General features: G+C 33.6%; 2 protein-coding genes and 1 pseudogene across 3 annotated transcripts; 1 reads left to right on the top strand and 2 right to left on the bottom strand.

The window, feature by feature from the left end:
* Nucleotides 1-483: 483 nt before the first annotated feature.
* LOC143545558 (fatty acid amide hydrolase-like) lies at nt 484-10,045 on the top strand. Of its 2 annotated transcripts, XM_077037425.1 has the most exons (19): nt 484-860; nt 1,274-1,383; nt 4,940-5,000; nt 5,112-5,290; nt 5,527-5,656; nt 5,748-5,825; nt 6,611-6,758; nt 6,837-6,949; nt 7,578-7,653; nt 7,738-7,809; nt 7,974-8,082; nt 8,169-8,249; nt 8,350-8,453; nt 8,617-8,709; nt 8,969-9,037; nt 9,168-9,232; nt 9,301-9,362; nt 9,691-9,786; nt 9,859-10,045. In XM_077037425.1, the coding sequence occupies exons 1-19, from the start codon at nt 689-691 to the stop codon at nt 9,919-9,921; spliced, it is 1,881 nt and encodes a 626-aa protein (XP_076893540.1). In that variant the 5' UTR covers nt 484-688; the 3' UTR covers nt 9,922-10,045. The 2 variants fall into 2 exon arrangements, with proteins under 2 accessions (XP_076893540.1, XP_076893541.1); XM_077037426.1 differs by lacking the exon at nt 7,974-8,082 and having other exon boundaries at nt 8,186-8,249.
* A 1,303-nt stretch (nt 10,046-11,348) lies between these two features.
* Nucleotides 11,349-12,232, bottom strand: LOC143545556 (NDR1/HIN1-like protein 6 pseudogene; annotated as a pseudogene).
* Nucleotides 12,233-12,893: 661 nt separating this feature from the next.
* On the bottom strand, nt 12,894-19,028 carry LOC143545573 (cyclin-dependent kinase C-2-like). The gene is made up of 11 exons (XM_077037440.1): nt 18,747-19,028; nt 18,382-18,463; nt 18,167-18,287; nt 17,534-17,643; nt 17,378-17,450; nt 16,247-16,367; nt 16,033-16,150; nt 15,195-15,334; nt 14,509-14,566; nt 14,070-14,140; nt 12,894-13,347 (listed from the first exon to the last, which is right to left on the bottom strand). The coding sequence occupies exons 1-11, from the start codon at nt 18,854-18,856 to the stop codon at nt 12,894-12,896; spliced, it is 1,458 nt and encodes a 485-aa protein (XP_076893555.1). The 5' UTR covers nt 18,857-19,028.
* Between the last annotated feature and the right edge of the window lie 1,702 nt (nt 19,029-20,730).

Here is a 20,730-nt window from a genome sequence, read left to right as displayed (position 1 = left end):
TATGTTTATCTAATTGGAAAATTTGGTAAGTCATGCTTTTTACTATACACGAAAGACTTAGGAATTTTAGGGCACACATTTCATACATGATTTAGAGGTTTTTGTGTACTTTCATTTTCAACTATTTTTATGAGTAAATTAACTTAGGCTCTTTTTTTTCTTTCTTATTTCTACAATTTATTTAGATTTTTCTTTGGGTATATGCTTGTAGAATGAATCTTTCTTTTTAGTTTCTATCATTCACTCCGTCTATCCATATTGAAGTTACAATATAAGTATATAACTAACATTATTTGTTTTATCACGTGTAAATTAACACTAAGTATAGAGAATTACAATATGCTACTAAATTGAATCGATATCTTTCATGTGACATTGCTACATATGAAAGATATCGATTCAATTATTGATTAAGCTGGTTTTAATCCCATTTGGACCAGATTTACAGAAAACCATTTTCTTTTGTTAGCATATATACAGCCGGTTCAGTCTAGGCTTTTATTCGTTTGGACTGGAACCTACCTCTCATTAATAATTGTATGTTATATATATCTTTCTATGCAACTTTCCTTTTATAAACTTCCAAAAAAAAAGTTTTTTTTTGTCTTGTGCTTTGTCTGGAAATAGAAATATGATTCCACGTGTGTGAGAAACTGAAGCAAAAATCACACCTATGCTATAAATATACATGAACACCTCATATTTTTCCTCAACAATATTCTTGTTCTCTCTCTCTCTCTCACACAAGCCAGCGAGGAGAATGGGGGTTTTGAAGGATGACGGTGTCGTTTACAAGCCAGTGAACCAAGTCGATCTTGGACCTCATAGCAACGTAGTCTACCTTCATGATGACGTCAAAGGTACCTTCATATAGCTCTGTCTAATTCCATTTATATATATACCGCATTGATTTCAGAACCAATATTATATGTTGAGAGTTTAAAAAAATTACTTCAGGAAAAATTATAAAGCATTATTTCATTGATTTTATCTCCTCACTTTTGTAAAAATATAACAATGTACACATATGCATCTGTGTATATACGCATAGACAAAATGCAACCAATATCGTATTTTTTTAATGTAATCTTTAAGATATTGGAGTGTATACATGCATTTTAGTCAATTTATACAATGGATAGTATAAGAGTCAGAATTGATGAATGGTTCTCAACATATATAGAATTTATGTGTCTAAAATTCTAAATTACAGTTATATAATATGGAATTTGTAATAAGGTTAACTGTATGCATGTAATAATTTTATATATAGCTCCTCGGATGACTGGACGATTTGCAAAGATCTTCGTTTGGTTTTTGGAGATGGCAATTATAGGTGACGTGTTGCTGTATTTTCTGAAGAAAAACAATCGAATTCACAAGGTATTATTATTATTATTATTATTATCCTATCATGTTTTTACTAATAAAAGAAAATAATGATGATGATGTGTCAAACCCATATTCATTCTTAACCTATTTTTCCCTCCTAAAATCTAAATTCTTCTCTCATTCATTCTAATTATATCTATGGGTCAAATAATATGGTAAATAGTTCAAGCTAATAAATTTCCAAATCAAACCATTACTTAAATAACTATTGAAAAACTAAACTTCAATTATAAAATTTATTTATAAAAAATTACGATCCAATAATCAATAATCAATATTCTAGACTTCTTAGAGCATTCACGATCCATCTATCAAATTATGTGAGTGAAGAAAATATAAATGTTGTCATTTTTTGTATAAATGTTGTCATTTAGGGTGTTGTTAGTGAAGAAAATATAAATGTTGTCATTTTTTGTATATTTTATCATTTGACAAATCTTGTGTAATACGCAAGTTTAAAAGCTAATATAGTATATACTAAACAGTACAAACAATTATATAATAATAATAATAATAATAATAATAATAATAATAATAATAATAATAATAATAATAAAGCTTTCCCTACATTTTGTAAAGTAATTTGATATTTAATACTGCCAAACGTAGTTATTGTTAATTATTGATTCATATTAATTTCTTTCAAGATGATGGATGTGTTTTCCAAAGAGAGTTGGCTGTAAATGTTTCAAAGGCTAGACTACCATTAATAAATGTTTGAAAAATATAGCGTGGTGTGGAAAATATAAAATGAGAAAATTGTAGAAAATATATATACCCCAAGATACATAAGTTACATCCAAACTTCTGTATCTTGGGGTATATATACTGATGTTTCTTAACTCTACGTAGTTACCATTTTACATACTTTACCCTATTTTATTTTACCTCATCATAAAGAAATTGTTTATCCCCTTTATCTCTATTTATTTAATGTAAAACTGATTCTTAAATTATTGTGTGTGTAGAGGATTTTGTAGTCCGTTAATATTTTAACTCACCTTGCATTTAACACCTTTTTTAACTCATGAAGGGAGTGGTATGTCGCTCGTTAACCCTTGCTAACTCAGCTTTTAACACCCTGGTATTTAAGGTATACCCCTGGGCCTTATAATGTAGAGGTTGAGTCAGGACAAGCTCGTTAATTAACAGAGCTGGTTTGATTCATCTATTTTAACAAGTTGAAAAGTTACGATCAAGCTCGGCTCCAAAAAAAACTCTAGCAAGCTTGTCGCTGTTGAGCCAGCTCGATAATTTATTTTATTTTTTATTACAAATATTGTTTAAAAGGATGTTGTGACGAAACTTGTTGCCCCTTTATACCTGCCCCTTGAATGTAATTGTTTTGGTTGATAATGATTTTACATAAAACAATTTGTCATATACATGAAAAAAAATATTTATAAATAATTCAATATTTATAAATAAGAGACTTTGGAGCATTATATGTATTACTTTTGTTTTTCCTTTTTTAACCTTTTATAAAAAAAATTACATAATCCAATATTTGTAACAAGTGAGCCAAGGAGCCGGCAATTGAGTGAGCCACAACTCAAGTCAACCCTGGTTGGTTCGGGTTCTTTTTGTTTACAAACTAAGCCGATTTGGCTTGGCTTGACTCAGCTCGTTATTTCATATTCTATTTCAGAAAGTCTTTGGGATATTAAATAAAAAAAATGATTTAAAACATCTTAATTTACTAACTTTCTTCATTTTACTCTGGTAAATTAGTTTAGAATACATTGAATTATTTTTTTAAGACAGATATTGATTAAATTAGCTAGTATATTTTGTTTTACTTTTTATAAAAACAATATATCCTTAAGATTTCATTTTCATATCGGAAAGACCAATGGCAACAGCATAATAAAGTTAATAAAACATAAATTTATTCATTATTCAACAGTCTTAGTTACTATCATTATGCATTGCCATCATCGGTTTTTAACAAGGAATGATAGATTGATGTTATTTTGCTTTCTTTTGTTTGGACCATAATAGATTTATATATGTATAAGGAGTAAAAATACATTTATGAAATTTATAAGACTATAGTTTGTCACCTTTTTAAATGGTTAATACTTCATGACTTGACGTTTTAACTTTTATTAATCCTTAACAATGCGACCATAAATAATCTTTTATAATTATGTTTAAAGAAGTAAAAATTGAAACGATAGTGTGCAAAATGTCAAAATGCCCCACAAGAAGTTTCTACATCAATAAAGAGTGTGCTAGTAAGTAGTAACTAACATTAATCACTGGTTTGACATTTAGCAATTTTTTTGGTTTTTTATAAAGGTCAATTTTATAAAACAAAAAATAAAATAAAGAACCACTAGCGAGATGCAAGGATCCTCAAGATACAAGAAATAAAAGAACTACAAATACAACTAACTAACTAACTAACTAGTCCACATATACAAATGAACTATAAAGGAAAGTTAACGAAGTTAAAACGGCACCACTTCTCCCATTTTAGTTCCAGTCTCTTGTTTCGATTACTCATTCAAAGGAAAAACATGACCTTTATGTTATTTATTACTTTCATTATTGAGAAATCCTTTTTATTAAAAATTATTTTGTTTCTCGTTAATCAAATCATCCAACATGTTACTAACATAATCGCTTTAATCACTTCACATTCCATTTTAGTAATTGTAAGTAATTTAATACCTTAATTACATATAAGAATTAAAAAAAATTCATTTTACATATAAAAATTAATCAAATTTTGGTATATTAGCATCCCTAAAATTGTTTAAAATACTCATTGTGAAATTTATAAAAAATAATTTAGATTGGATGAGTCAAAATGTTTTAAAGTATTACCGTTAATATTGAAAAAAAATCTCAAAATGTCCCATTTTAGGTGAGAGATTCCATGTATGACTCTAATAAAAAAGTATTGCAGCCTTGCAGGTATGTTTCCTTTAAACTTGCCGTTGGTAACATGTCTTTTAGACGGGACGGCAAGTTTTTTCTCCAACTAGAAGTGTTTTGTCCCCAAAGAAGTCGCCCCAGCGTGTTTGCCAAAAATTTGGTCGAACCGCATAACTTTTTTTTTTCATATATTTGGTCAGGACGCATATATTTTCATATTTTTGGCTGGGACACATAGATTTTACAAATTTTTGGTTTGGACGAATAGAATAAACAAATTTTTGTCGGGCCGCCCTTTTTTTATGATATGTGTAATCTTCTTGTTGGATGAAAAGGCTTGTCGTGACGACTAAAAGACACATCACTTTTTGGTGGGACAAAACAAGAATCTCTCTCCCAAAGAGGGGCGTTTTGGGAATTTTATTTTTTTCTTATTTTATTTAAAGAAGTCCAAATTGATTAGATAGGTAAGTGTTCAAATCAACACAATGTCACCCGCAAAGCTTCTACATATGTAATGACTAATGATTGTGCAAGTAACAACATATGAAAGTGTTTTAAATTAATGCATAGTTTTTTAACGGTATGAAATCACATTATAATTCAAACTTGATAAAAACTTAAACATTATGTGACCTGTCTCATATATTGTGATTCTATGCAGCTTGTTTCATATGCAGTTTTGGAAGACTCACCTCTATATGTCCCTTTGCACCCTTATCAAGGTCACTATCATTGTTCAATGTTCATAATATCAACTGTCTAAAATAATCACATTATGATTTCAAATCTTATATTTTTTTAATTTTAAAACTAAGAAATGCTTATGCTTGCAGATGCTAAACAAGAATTTAAATGCTTGGATTCTGGTCTATCAGCAGCACAACAAGTTCAAGAGGCCAAAGACTGTTTGGAAACAATACCTAAGCAGTTGACTTCAGATAACAGTTTTCGCAGATGGAAGATAATGGATTACTCAAGAGCATATGGATCGGGAGTGACAACGCCTCACATGGTATTTTTCACATGTGAAGTATAGGCACGACATGAAATTCATGGGTTTAAATTTAGCTAAGCAGGTCGTGTTTGGGTTGACTTGTTAAGTCGTTAAGTAAAAACAATGTGTGAATCAGTAACAAACAAAAGTACCCACTAAAATCTTACTCGTGGCAGAGCTATTTACAGAGTAACAGTCAAACATGTGTCTGTTTTTTCTTTCTTTTTTTTTTTAAGATTCTTGTTTGTTTTTAGGTTGCACAACGGTTGATATCCGCAATCAAACAATCTTCCGGTCCAGGGACGGGTATGTCATTCTTCATTAACTATGAAGCTCATGATATTCTAAAGCAAGCAATCGAGTCAACTCTTCGGTACGAAAGAGGTAACTAACTAACTGTCAACATTTCTATACTTTCTCAAAATAACAAAAAAATATACCACGCATTCATGTTCACCGATGTTAATGTATTTAGGAGAACCGATTTCAGTTTTAGATGGAGTTCCAATTGCCATCAAGGATGAAATAGACTGCCTACCATATCCGACCACCGGTAAGTAGAGGTGACAGTTTTGACCCGAATAAACTATTAAGGGGATGACCCAAAAAGTCAAATGAAAAGAAGAGTAAATTCCGCTTTCGGGCCCTATGTTTTGGCATGTTTAACCCTTTCACTTCAAAAAGGGATATTTTGACATATAATTCCCTATGGTTTAAATTCTATAACCCTTTTGGTCCGTAAGTGTAAAATGACCGAATTGCCCCTTCTATTTAACAAAAAGAAAGAATGAGGTTAGCAATAATCATCAAGGACTAAAAGGATTATAGAACTCAAACCTCAGGGCATGATATGTCAAAAAATTCATTTTTGGACTGAAAGGGTTAAACATACAAACCACAGGATCAAAAGCGTAACTTACTCGAGAAATAGATACCCGTTTTGACCCAACACGATCCGCTCATTTTGCCACCTCTACAGTGTTAGGATTGGTGAAGGCCATTGGGCCGGGTTCGTTGGTTGACAATTAGAAGACAAAAGGGGGAGGCCCGTTTAATTATGGAGGATGACCCATTTGATGTTTTCTTGGTCCCTAAGTCATTTAACCTAATTGTTCTCTATATATATCATGGTCATGTATTGTAATCTTTGTACCGTGCTTAATAAAATACCCTAGTTGCAGCCCGTGGACGTAGGTTGCCTTGACCGAACCACGTAAAATCTCGTGTCTCTTATTTATTGCTTTCGTTTGTGCGTGTGTGTTTGTGTTTACGCTGCGTACCGACTCTGTTTAATACCTAACATACAGTCTCTAGTAACCATTTATATTATTATTACAGGAGGTACTAAGTGGTTGCATAAAGTGAGAGGTTGCAAAGAAGATGCTTGTTGTGTTAAGCAACTTCGGTCATGTGGTGCAATACTTGTAGGGAAAACAAATATGCATGAGCTTGGTTCAGGCACTAGTGGAATAAACCCGCATTATGGGTATACCACCTTTGCTTCGATATTTCAAACAAATAGAAATGTTAAACTCAACTAATGTTTTTGTTGTGATTAATGCAGAACACCCCGGAATCCGTATGATCCCAAACGAATATGTGGTGGTTCGTCTAGTGGATCTGCTACTGTCGTGTGTGCTGGGTTATGCCCGGTTGCCCTTGGTGTTGATGGGGGAGGTATATAGATTTACTAGTACCAATGCATTACTATAGAGTGTTCAAGGTCAGATAACGAGATGTAAACAAGCCAAGCCGCTCGTGAGCTACTCGAGATCAACTCGCTGAATACTCGAGCAGAGCCAAGCTTAAAAATAAGCTTGTTTAATAAATGAGCCTAAGCTCGAGCTTCACTTATCCTCTCCAGATGGCCAGCAAGCCTAAAAGAGGCCTAATATATGTATATTATTATTATTATTATTATTATTTAATACATTTAAAATATATTTAAATAATTATAATCATGATATCTAAAATTAAGATAAAAATAACTAAATAATATATATCATTTATGGGAAAAGTTGTAAATTTGTATAGATATCTATAATTACATATAAATAAATTAAAAAACTAGTAAGTTAATATAAATGAGCCAAACCCGAGTTTGAAAAACTACTTATGAGCTTAGCTCAAACTCGAGCTTTTGTAAGTTTAAATGAATCAAGCTCGAGCTTAGACGAGCTCGGACCCTGCTCGGCTCAGCTCAGCTCAACTTGTTTACACCCTGTCCCAACTGACCCATTTCACCACCTGTGAAATAATATCTTGAACCATCCAACACAGTTAAATATCTAATTTCCTTGTGTAGGATCTGTGAGAATGCCTGCTTCTCTTTGTGGTGTCGTTGGTTTAAAGCCGTCCTTTGGTCGCATACCACACTCTGGGTCGGTATTATATTACTTATATTACGAACAAACTTGCTATTATTAAAATAAATTAATTTATTGTTTTAATCCTTTCTTTACCAGGGTCATTCCTCTGAACTGGACAGTTGGAATGGTCGGGATATTATCCGGCACAGTTGAGGATTCACTAATCGTGTAAGTATTCTCTATTCAGTTGTTTTCATTACTGCTATATAACACTCATGATATATAGCAGTAATGAAAACAACTGTGCAAAATTCGGATGAGTCGATATGTACAAAAGTTACTGTTTTTTAGTCAAATTTAACACACTATTTACAAATGGACACCGTTTTCAGTTATGCTGCAATGAGCGGAGAAACCGAAACATGTCAATCTAAACTATACCTTCCCATGCTAAAGCCTTGTACTCAGATGTCTAGTATCAGACTTGCTAAATCTAAAGAGGTTCTAACCAGCATACACTTAACTGAACCTTGTGTTTCTTTATCCAAACATTAAACTAATAAACTTTTCGTCTTGTTAAACGCCAGTGGTTTAACGATTGCAGCGATGACATCAGAACCTGTTGTTTAAGTGCTCTGGATAATCTTAATAAATGCTACGGGTGGCAGGTACTTAAATTGGTTCATAGCAAACCATCATTTTAAAATTTACGACAAATGAAAATACTAAAATATTTTTCTTCTTTAAAAAATTTCCTTTTGTTATAAGACTGTGGAAGTGACTATACCGGATATAGAGGCAATGCGTTTGGCACATTATGTAACAATAGGTTCAGAGTGTTCAACTTCCCTTGCTCATCATATGGAAAAGCAGTAAGTACCTTAAACACACCAACTATTCATAGATTCAGCACAGGATGATGCTATTGGCGCACCGCTGTGCACACCAGCATGCTTGTGATATCCATACAGGTCGTATGCGTATAGCTCTACCCTTCAAAGTAATGTTGGGTACTTTGATCAATTATTGAAACAGTAATAAGTCAGAATCGGGCTCCGATGTAAGAGTGGCATTTTCTGTATATGGAGCTTTCAATAGTAGGGATTACTTAAATGCACAACGAATAAGGTACGTTGTTTTTGCCAAACAACCCTTTTATGTTCACTTATATAGTTTATAAATAGCAGAGGGGCTAATTAAGATTACAAAAACATTATTAGTACAATAATAAGTTAATAACATAAATATATGAATATAATGATTTAAGGTGTTGTATACATTAATGTACTGATTTGACCACTTTGAGATGAAACACAGCTCAAAATCTCAAATGACCATTCAGAAATAAACAGGACGAATAAAATATTCCATTACACGCGTTTTGCAGGAACCGCCAAATGAAGATTCATGAAAAGATATTCACTATGGCTGATGTCATCGTTACACCTACAGTCGGGTATTACCTTTTAATCTTGAACTCATTTATCTAGGGGCACATTCATTTTAGAACTAATAATATGTTAAGAACTGCCATAACCCTATAATGCATTTGTACATTAAAATGACTCGTTTCTTGTTTTTAATAGTGTAACAGCATATGAAATAAAGGATGATGTTCACGAGACTGGAGAATTAGACTACATTAATGGAGGTATAAATTTATATTTGTATTCCACAGCTGACCATAGTTTCTTACTTCAACCACTCTTTATTTCTCAGCTGCGCTCATTCGCTATTCTATAGCTGGAAACTTTCTGGGATTGCCAGCTGTAACTGTTCCGGTACACTGTTAAAACTAGATACTTATTCTTATCATTGGTAAAAGAAAACTAGTAGGTCAGGAAACGGGCCAAAAACATATACTTTCTGTACAAGTCGAAGCACATTTTTGTCAAAAGAATTCATTTATTTAATGTAGTTTGTCAAATACGAATACCAAGAGTATAGTATTTCATTAACAATATCTAATGAATAAAACGATTAAAAAGATTTTTCGTTTGGAAAAGACATTTTGTGACTTAGACTCGTTTGACATGTTTGGCCCCCTTATTTCAGTTTACCAGTTAAGCATAACCTGAATCAAACATATATTGTAAATGTTGTCGATAGGTCGGGTATGACAAACTTGGATTGCCCATTGGCATTCAATTTATAGGGAAGCCTTGGTCCGAAGCTATGTTAATCCATATCGCTTATGCAATGGAGGTAAGCCTCGGTTATGTAGATATTATGCTTCTGTATCCAATACTTAACGCGTACTTGACTTGTTCTTTGTAGGCATTGTGCAAGGCAGAGTACAGGAAGCCACAAGTTTACTATGATCTTCTAACTAGTAACTAAATGCATATGCATTATACATCTCCTGGTTACAGTATTTTCTGTAAAGAACTGAAGAATATTACTTTTTCATTCGCAAACAATAATGTAAAGGATAAAATGCACTTTTTTCTGTACGGATTATTCACGCACAAGTTTAGAATACATATATAGAGTGGTAAACAAAAAGTATCAAGGCTTATATTGATTGAATACATCCCTTCTGTTGGTAGTTTAGGCATAAAAACACCAACTGCTTTACAAATCGAATCATTCCAAATAACGGACATTCCCGTTGGGCACTGTCCACGTACGCCGTACAAACAAAACAGGCCGTGTGAGCTGCCTATTATTCTAGAACTTTTAGTGTGTCAACCAACAATGGAATAGTTACAGGAACTTTGTGTTCGGGGAAACTATGATCGTCGAAAACTGAAACATAATTATTCATGATAGCAGCCGAGTAACCATACCCAACAACTAGACGTTGCATGTCTGCGTGGACACCATAACAAGTAATGAAATCCGAGCTATCGATAAGAGACTTTCATGTTTTGGAGACTGATCGGAATTGAATCAAGGAGTTGACAGGAAACCTTTTCATGATTTCAATTTGCATTTCGAATGGTATGTTGTCTGACATTTTGATCTTGAATAGAATGTCACAACTTCCAATCTTGTTTTTTTGTTTGCTAGATGAATAGTCTAATAATTATTTTGATAAATTGCTAATGTGTGAATAGTCTAATATCATCATTTCTTTCTCTCTTTAAAACATATATCTTTATAGTAAATGTAACAAACATTCAAACTAATAAAAATAAAGATAAAAATAAAAATAAACTTTTAAATTTACAAATCCAGTATATATCTTTTCTTTATTGTCTGATAAATATTTTGATAAATTGCTAATGTGAGAATAACTTTTACTTATCCTTACTTTTTATTAATCATACCTGCCACTTTATTGTAATTGAGTTTAGCAATAAAAGAGTTAATCACAAATGTAAATGTGTATCTTTTTTTAGAACTATGGCTGGTATGATTTTATGCGTCAAGTTCTAACGTTAATTACAACTAGATAGCTAGTCGGCATCACTCAATCCAGGAATATGTAATCAAGTTGATAGATATTCATACACTAACTTTTATTTGCCGAAAAATGCTCTCATGTGCATGGCCCATGAAAAGACTTAACAGAAAAAGTAGATGACCGCTAGTGTAAAGGACAAATATCGAGCGAAACATGCAAATAAATGATATTGAGTGAAGATCGTTTTTGTAAATGACCTATTTTCCTGCTGTATTCTTTGATTGGATGGTGTATATAATCATCTATATCATTTTATAACATTTATCTACTATATCAAATGAATTACAAAAAAATCAAACAAGAAATTAACAATCAAAATAAATTAATATAAATTGGTGCCAATAATGCAAAAATAACACAATAAAACAACAATGCATACATCTCAATTATCTTATAACTTCAGCCCAAACTTGCAACTAGTTGCCTTGATGCTAACTTTGTTATTTGTAGATAGACTATCAACTATCAACATACAATTTCCCAATATCCTTACTTTCATCAACTTTAATGTCCCAAGTTCAATCTTCACCGGAACATCCACTTTTAAGTCCAACGGAATCCGTCCCGTTTGTTGTTGTTCTTGTAACGCGGCCAGTAACGTCCGACCATATTGATTTTGCCCCGCTAAAGCGACATTTAGCACGGTTTTGTTTTGATGGCCTTGGTAGAAGATAGGGAGTGAGCCTTGACATAGGTTTGTTTTTTTGTACCATACACTTAAATGACTCCCTTTTTGGTAATGGATGCCGATTTTCTTGTTTGGGTTGATGGCGGTTATCTGGACGTTAAATCTTGCGTAGAGCGATAAATCAATATTTAGAGATAGTTGTGTTATGGTTAGGCGATTAACCGAGTATTGAGGTATTTTTGGTTTGAATATAAGGAATAGTATGCCAATGATGGCTCCAAGGATAATGATCAATGTGATGAGGGTACATAGTGACCAACATAAGCATTTGCACCATGAGAAACCTCTCTTGGTTTTCGTTTGTGGTGGCGGTAGTGGTAACGATGGTGGTCTTAAGTGGTGGCGGAGAGTACTTGATGATGCACGAGGTGGTGGTACGACGGTGCTCTTGATGTTCCCGTCGGCGGCGACAGGGTGAATTTTGTTTATTGTGTGGTCTCCCATTGGTTGTGTACAAGTGAGAATATGTGAAGGAATGGTTGGGTGAGAAATCCCTATGGTTTGGCAACTAGAAATATGTATTTGTAATGGAGTATGAGTGTTAGTGTTAGGTCAGCTAGAACTACAACTTATACAACATTGACTTAGGCTTTTGTTGTTGTACATTGAATATATTGAATATATGTTTAGTTCCATCTGTCTATAACTCTATTATTATTATTATTATTACACAAACATCCAAACATTTAGAGGATGAGATCATTTAAAAAATTAAATTATACAATTAAATTATCAAGAGAATGGGAAAAACAAATCCAAATCAACATTTAATTTACTATTTGCATATTTCATTTGTAAATAAACTTTTTAATGAATCCAAAATATTAAATATTAAAAAAAATGCCAAATCAAAACAAGAACAAATAATTGCCCAAGTGAAGTTATACTTTTTTTTAACGATCAACAAACATATAATCGTCTAACTACTCCGTTACTCTGTAGGGATGACCGAAGTGAAGTTATATACATCAACATTTAACTTGGATAATAACAATATATAAAATAAAATAAACCGAAAAAATTACCTCACAACTACCAAATCAACTTTAAGCAATTACAATTGTTTAATTCATACACTTGTTTTTAAGTATATATATATGTTTACATAACATTTATATAATAATATTAAGAGTCACAAAAACTCATTCTCTCCCAACAACCTTTCCTACCTCTCTACTGTTGCCAATTATATTATTATTATTATTATTATTATTATTATTGTTGGCCACGATTTCCTCCCATCGCATTGCCACGTCCACCACCGGCCCCACCATAAGAACCGCCGCCGCCACCTCCCCCTTGAGAATAATTCTGTGGGCCACCCACATAACCACTGTTACTGCCACCGCCCCGGCCATAAGCTTGTGGAGGAGGCCGATTAGGATGGTGACTGTACCCGCCAGACGGCTGGGGGTATCTGCTTGACCCTGCTGGAGGCCCACGAGACTTCCCATAGTGGTGGCTAGGGCCACCACCTGCAGCCAGCTGCATTGGTGGTCCTGGCCTCATTTGACCATGAGTTTGACCCGACTGTTGCATTGGTGGTGGGATTCGCGAATGTTGTTGTTGGTGTTGTATTTTCTGACGCTTTGCAGCTTCATCGTGTTGTCGATGTTGCTGTCGCTTTTTCTTTGTTTGAAATTCATGTGACGCCTCGTATTTAGGTAAACTAGAAAGAAGAAGATATAAAGAAAGTCAAACGTATAAAAATAGAACGTTTCTTAATATGAAAATGCAATGTTTATATTTAACTACATAATACAGATGGCAGGTGTGACCCGCATACAAACAGGTTCTATTCAGGATTTCAGGCTATATTTGTTTCTAACGGGTCCAATGACAAAAAGTCAACTACTTGTATTTTCAATGCACAAGCCTCCTAAACTATATTATTCATTAAATTAGATTAATCTATACTACAATTTTTACTATATTCTACACATCGGTTATTGACAAGGGCTGTTCAAAAAGTTTGCGTCTTGCTTAAAATCGGCTCGTTTGTAAACGAGTAGAGGCGAGTAGAGCCCAAGCCAGGCTCGGCTCATGGCTGGCTCTTAGCTGGCCCGTTGGCACATTCAAATAGAATCCTAAATTTACACACGCACACATACATATGTATATACAAATTGTTAATTCTTTAGTTAATAAATTCTGCATTATGTGTATGTTACAATTATTATTAAAAGTTTAAAAAATAATCGAGTCGGCTCGACAAGCCATGGGCTGGCTTGAGCCCAACATTTCAGCTCGTTAGATAAACAAGCCGAGCCGACTCGGCTCGGTTTTCCAAGCCCAAGCCCACCATGACTTGGCTCGCTTTCAGCCCTAGCTTTGACCCATTAAGAAGCCCACCCAATTTGCCATCGGCAGTATAAACAAGATCAGTCCTACCTCTTTGGATCGCAAGGTAATGGGTCAATCCAGAAATATTCTGCATCAAGTGCATCCTTCGCTGATATTCTCTTCATAGCGAACAAGCCAGAAGAAACGGATCAGTCAACATAATATTTGTAGGTACATAACTTACTAAATGTATTAGTGTGTTTACTTTATTGCCCTTGAGTTAGTTACATTTTCTGTTTTCCTAGCTAACACACTTTCTGTTTTCCTATATATAATGTTGATCCTGTATGCGGCAACTGACCTTGATCAACTTTAAAATGTGTAAATATGCAGGAAATTTTCATGTTCTACAAGCGTTGATTTTTTTAAATCTGATTATTCAATATCACATAATCACTTTTAAAATGCACATCAAAACACTCCATTATTTGATATCGAACTCAACAGAAGTGCACAATGACAGAACCTAACAAAACCGTAAAATTACCTGAGAAGGATCAAGAGTGAGCATTTTCTCAAGTAACTCCAAAGCATGGCGATCAAAGCTACAATACATTCATTATATTCAGAGAAAGTTGCATAAATGGTCCCTGTGGTTTGACCATATCGCAAGTTTGCCCCCCAAATTTTATAGATTGCAACTTTAGTCTATACATTTGAGAGGGTTGCACGTTTAGTCTCTACTGTTAATCCCAGTTAGTTTTTAACGGAAAAATGATGCCATTCATGTAAGGGTAATTGTGTCTTTTGACTCTTTTCCAATTTGGAACCCTAATAAAATACTCCTTCAAATTTCAGAACTTGTAACATCGACTTATCGCCTCCAATTAGTGCAAAATCGAAGGTTCAGTTAAAAAACCAAAGGTGATGAAACCGACGTTTGCAGTTCTGGAGTTTGAAGAAGTCTTTATTAAGATTCCAAATTTGAAAAGACACAATTACCCTCAAATAAAGCATGACTTCACTTTTCCGTTAATAAGTAACTGGACTAACTGTGGGGACTAAACATGAAACCCTCTCACAAATGTTTGGACTAAGTTTGTAGTTTTAAAAATCTAAGGACCAAACTTGCAATTTGGTCAAACCACACAGACCATTTGTGCAATTTTCTTCTATATTCATATAGGGTAAATTTCAAAAATATTCAAGAAATATAAAGATTGTTTTACATACTGTCTGAAGGCTTCTCTAAGGCGCCTCTTTAAAGGTCTTGTGGGTTTGAAGTTGTTGTACCAAGGAATCTTAGTAACACCAGGCCAGTTATTCTCATCAGGAGCTCCACAAAGTTCAAAGATTTTATTTATTTGCTCCGGCTACGAAACATCAAACAAAGCTTCATTAATTTACATGGGTTATACCCATCAACAGCATATATTGTTCGTATATGTGTAACCAGCATATTGTTCGTATATGTGTAACCAGCATATATCCATGATAATCTTCTTGGTTATTCCTTTGCTAACACACACACAGGCATATAGCGGCTTTCAGAATAAATTATTATGGAGAACCGCGAGAAGCATGTAAGAAACTAATGCTTCAACAAATATGCTAATATTGAAAAATGATTTACTTTTTTTCCTTGCTCTTTATTTGATTTTATCTCATCTCTCTTTAATTTTATTTTGAAGTATCACAGAGTGCATACGTGCATATCGTGTATGTGCCTGAATGTGTTTAGACAAAATACTATCTATACCATATTTTTTATACAAATATATAGCATAATATATATTAGTTAGTTATTTTAATTATAATTATATATATAATAATTATTATAAAAATATATATTTAACATATTATATAAAAGCTACATATATAATAGGCTTGTTTAGGCTCACAAGCCAGCTCAAGCTCTATAAATGAAGCTCGAGCTAGGAAAACAAGCTTATTTTTAGACAGAGACTCGTTTAAGCTCGGTTTGAATCGAGCGGATCACAAGCAGCTCACTACCCATTAAGCAATTACTATTAGGCAGTTATGTATTAACTGCAACGATAATATCACTTGCCTCATCTTTGCCAGGAAAAATAGGTTTCCCATGAAGCAGCTCAGCAAAAATACACCCAACCGACCACATATCCACCGCGGGCCCATATTTTGAGCTCCCTAGCAGCAACTCCGGTGGTCTATTAAGATTACAGTGAATCAAGAATTAAAAAAATATCATATTAATCTTTCTTCAGCAACATGGCTAGATTTAAATCACACGGGTTTGTAGATACCTGTACCATAAAGTGATGACACGGTTTGTAAGATTCCCGTTGTGATCGTTTGAAAACGAACGTGCAAGCCCAAAATCTGCTAGCTTCAAGTTTCCTTCATTGTCTATTAGAAGATTGGAACCTGCAACCACAATTAAGCAAGAGTATTGCAAGATTTATTTTATTCTTTTCGAGTTATAAAGAAGTGAGAATTTCATATATAACCTTACAACCTCGTGAAATATCATATATACCTATTAAAACTTACTAAAATGTCATATTTACCCATTTCACTAAAAAATTCAAAATATTACCTGTTCGGCTGTTCTTGTTTTTCTATAGCTTAATGTTTTCATATTACACGACAGGTATATATAAACTGGCTTGTTTTAAATGAAATGGGTAATATCATATTTTGAACAGTAGGTAAATATAAATTTAATAGTTAAAGATGATTGATAATGAAACTTAAACAAGAGTAAAATAGTCATTTTTGGTATTGTTTTAATGAAATGGGTAAATATGACATTTGATTAGTTTGTAAGGGCCTGTATGATGTTCTCTAAGTTTGAGTTGGATATATATATGATGTTTCATAAGTTTGTAAGGATATATATGAAATTCTCCCTAAGAAAAATACTAATGACCAAAGTAATCAAGAATCATTCAGTACACTCCCATATTAACTGCCTAAGTATTCTCAGCACATAACTAAAACTAAAAAATAAATAAAAAATCAAGGGCATTGTACCAAGAATTAAACTCAAAAGTAGAAAACATAACAAAAATTAAGTCAATATTTAAAAAAAACAGGAATAATTGTATGGATGTGCATGGGTTGGTTTTGGACTCAAACCGAATCAAAACCAAGGTTTCGGTTTTTTGGTTTCAAAAACATTCGTTTTATAAACAAAACCAAACCATCGGTTATTAGTTTAGGTCTGTTATTCCGGTTCAGTTTTGTCGTTTTTCCGGTCGCGGTTCGGATTTGGAACAAAGCATAACTGAACCTTAACTTTTGGTTTAAAAAGAAAAACAAAACTGAACTGATGGTAATTAGTTTGGGACGGTTATTGCGGTTCAGTATTCTCGTTTTTTCAGTTTCGGTTATGCTAATTGACCTATAAATTAAAAAAATTGCTACGACAATACCTTTAATATCGCGATGAAGTACTTGATTTACATGACAGTAATGAAGCCCGGTCAAAAGCTGCCTCATATAACACTTAAAAAACAGGACCATGCGAGTACCATTGTATTCAAATATAATAAACACCAATTTAATCATTAATCATTAATCATTGGTACCTTAATTTGTGGAACCGAAAACCTCATCCCAGGCCGATCAGCAAGCCCTGTTAGGTCATGGTCCATGTATTCAAAAACCATATAAATTCCCCCCTTATATTTGTTCCCATCTGAATAAAATAATTAAATCAATCCTTGAAACGGATTTGAGAACTGAATGAGTGAATATAAGGGCCTGTAAATAAACAGAACGAACACAAACAGGAGCATGTACATGTTCGTTCATTTAACGTTAACCGAGTACAAACAAATCATCGAACGGATATTTTTTTTCAAGTTCGTTCGTTAAGAAAAAGATCATGTTCCTGGTAGTTCATGTTCGTTCGATAAAGAACTAAACGGACTGTTCACGAACGTAAGAAAGCACAAAAGAACATAACATAAATAAAAATATCAATACACACACTGGCACATATAATATCTATATATTTAAAAATTTTAATTAATATTTAAACGAATATAAACAAACGTGCATAAACAAAAGGGCATAAAAGAAAGAACATAAACGAACATTCACGAACGTAAATGAACGAACGAAACATGTGCTAATATTCGTTTGTCTTAAATGAACAAAGATTTGTTCATGTTCGTTTGTTTATTAGATAAACGAACATAACTGAACTTCTCGTGTACCTGGCCTCCCTGGCTCGTCTTTCTCGGGGCCTTGAGAAGTAACAATCTCTTTAAGCTTTATTACATTCTCGTGATGCAGCTTCTTTAAAATTTTGATCTCGCGTATGGCGGTTATGGGGAACTGTATGTATAAAGTGGATTTAATTATTCATACCTAGCAAAAGATGTGTGGAGGGAATAATAATAATATTATTATTGTGTAAGTGTGTAACTACCCCCTCTCTCTCATTGTCCATCCGTATCTTCTTCAAAGCAACGATTTCCCCTGTTCGGATTTCCCTAGCCATGTACACTTGACTGCAACCGAACCGACAGAAATTGTAAGTTCAAACTAAACAATCAGTTATTCTACTAGTCTCCTCCATATTCTAATCACACACAAAATAAACCGAAACTATAGTCTACAATAATACGTTTAAAGTAAAAAAAGACAAGGAACAAATAACAACAACATGTAGTCAGTCAGTCAGTCAGTCAGCAGAAGTATTAATAATAGAATTGAAGATGATAAATAACAATTGATCATAATGTCAGGCAAATTGAATGCTAACAACAACTTAATTGATTCTGAGCGACTGACCCGTAAGTTCCTTCGCCAATCTGCTCCAATTTCTCGAAGCAGTCAACGCTTCGGGAGCCCCAGGTTGGGGATTCGGTGGTGTTCAGCTGTCCCGGTGCCGCTATTGCCATCGGGGAAATTATAATAATAATAATAATAATAATAATAATAATAATAATATTAGGATTTGTTTTCCGTAAACAAGTCGTGACGGTGAAGGTTGTTTGGTTGTTGAAGATCTTTCTTTCTTTCTTTCTTTTTTTGCCGACCAACTAAAAGTAACGGAAGTGTTGTTATAAGCCCAAATTTGTGAGTTATTTGTTTTGTTGGCCCGTGTTATTTACATACAGATATCAGGGGTAGCGACATAACTTATTGTCCGTTTACCTTCTGTTTCGATATAATCACTATTTCGCTTACTTATTAAGTTCAGCATTGAGAAATATATTACTAACACATCTTAATATTTATAAACTTATTCCTAAGGTGGTCCATGAGCATGAATTTTGTAACTATGAGGGTCCTTACAAACAAGGTAATGTCATTAAAATTTGTAGTTAAGTCCTTGTAAAATGACTAAACTACCCTCAGTAATAATAGGAATAACAATATCTATCTGGTTTATATGAAATTTCATATACATATTCGAATATTGAAATCCACTATCTGAATTTTAAGCACCCCTAGTATTGATACAGAAGGATTGATTTCAAATGTTTATGATGGAAATGGGCATGCATGGATGCTCTTTTTATAGCCTAACTTGGCTAGATAAGCGTTAATAAGCAAATGACCCATTATGGGCTTGTGTGTCAATTTTGCTTACTGACTCGGCAAGTTAGATGAATCGTCTGAAATTGTAGGCAGATTAGATAGTCTGATAGGGATGATAACGGTACCGTACCGGTACCGTTATCGAAAATACCGATCCCGAAAATCACAAATTCTTGGTACCGGTACTGTCCGATCCCGAAACTCAAAACTTCGGTAAATTCTTGATACCGGTATTGAAGATAAAAATTCGGGAAATACCGGTACCGTGCCGATCCCGAAACTCAAAACTTTGGTACCGATTCGGTACCGGTACCAAATTTGCTCATTCCTAATCTAAACCAATACGTACGACTAAGCTAGTCATTATACAGGATCGTCTCAAAAACTCAAAAGGTAAGCATATGAGACAGACTGTTAAATCCAACATCTTTGTGATTAAGGGTTACATTAGATGAGCTGTCAAAGTCCGTATTTGATCATTTGTAATATCAAACAAACCCTTATAGGGGTCGTCTAATCTTTCAGACGGTCCGACTAATGTGAATTTTTTGTATTTTTATATTTAATTTTGGACTACAACTTTGGCTTAATGATCAAGTGGTCCCTCAACTACAAAGTTATCGAAATTGGTTGGAAATTTTCAAGGTGTTACAATATTTATGAAAAAGGCACACTATGTGCGTAAGCAACCCAAACTTAACTTGGTAAAATGCTCATTCATTTCATTAAGAAGAAGATCAACCACATAAAAATGTGTGAATAAAATGTAGTGTTTTTTAGCATAAAACGTTAACCTCGCAACTCGTGTTGTCAATGAAATAGTGAATTTAAGAACCATTTATTGAACTTTACTATGATTTTCAAGTAGGAATATCCTTCCGAATTTTCTCCTTTGAGAATTGAGATTACATACGATACCTACACGTAAATGAAGTGAACAAGAACAAGGTTGTGAGGGATAAATATTGTCTCGGCATTTATGGCTAACATAAAATTCCTTACAAGACCTTGCAACTAGCGGATTTCCAATACGTGTAACCACTAAACTTGATGAAACTTTTAGTGATTTAATAATCACGTCGGTATCAGAATATACCACACTTCAACACCTTATCAGTCGCTATGCATTTAATGAAGTAGACATGCATGTATCCAGGCCTGAATGTACACACCAGTTTCAAAATTCAAAACCTCAAAACAAGACACCACCATGTCGGCCTTATTGATGCTA

The sequence above is a fragment of the Bidens hawaiensis genome, unplaced genomic scaffold (genome assembly GCF_021521415.1).
Source record: "Bidens hawaiensis isolate Kalapana, Puna unplaced genomic scaffold, B.hawaiensis_p1.1 tig00013980_1, whole genome shotgun sequence".
In the NCBI taxonomy this organism is placed as follows: domain Eukaryota; kingdom Viridiplantae; phylum Streptophyta; class Magnoliopsida; order Asterales; family Asteraceae; genus Bidens; species Bidens hawaiensis.
Note: the sequence above shows the minus strand (reverse complement) of the source record. Positions and strands in the feature narration are given on the sequence as shown.

Excerpts from the sequence above, each read along its gene's own strand:
- LOC143545573 (XM_077037440.1), bottom strand. The coding sequence starts at position 18,856 with ATGGCAATAGCGGCACCGGGACAGCTGAACACCACCGAATCCCCAACC. Across the intron at positions 17,451-17,533 it reads TTTCGGTTCCACAAATTAAG|TGTTATATGAGGCAGCTTTT; the intron begins GTACCAATGATT and ends CTGTTTTTTAAG. Across the intron at positions 16,151-16,246 it reads GTCATCACTTTATGGTACAG|ACCACCGGAGTTGCTGCTAG; the intron begins GTATCTACAAAC and ends TAATCTTAATAG.
- LOC143545558 (XM_077037425.1), top strand. The coding sequence starts at position 689 with ATGAACACCTCATATTTTTCCTCAACAATATTCTTGTTCTCTCTCTCT. Across the intron at positions 861-1,273 it reads CCTTCATGATGACGTCAAAG|CTCCTCGGATGACTGGACGA; the intron begins GTACCTTCATAT and ends TTTTATATATAG. Across the intron at positions 6,759-6,836 it reads GGAATAAACCCGCATTATGG|AACACCCCGGAATCCGTATG; the intron begins GTATACCACCTT and ends TGATTAATGCAG.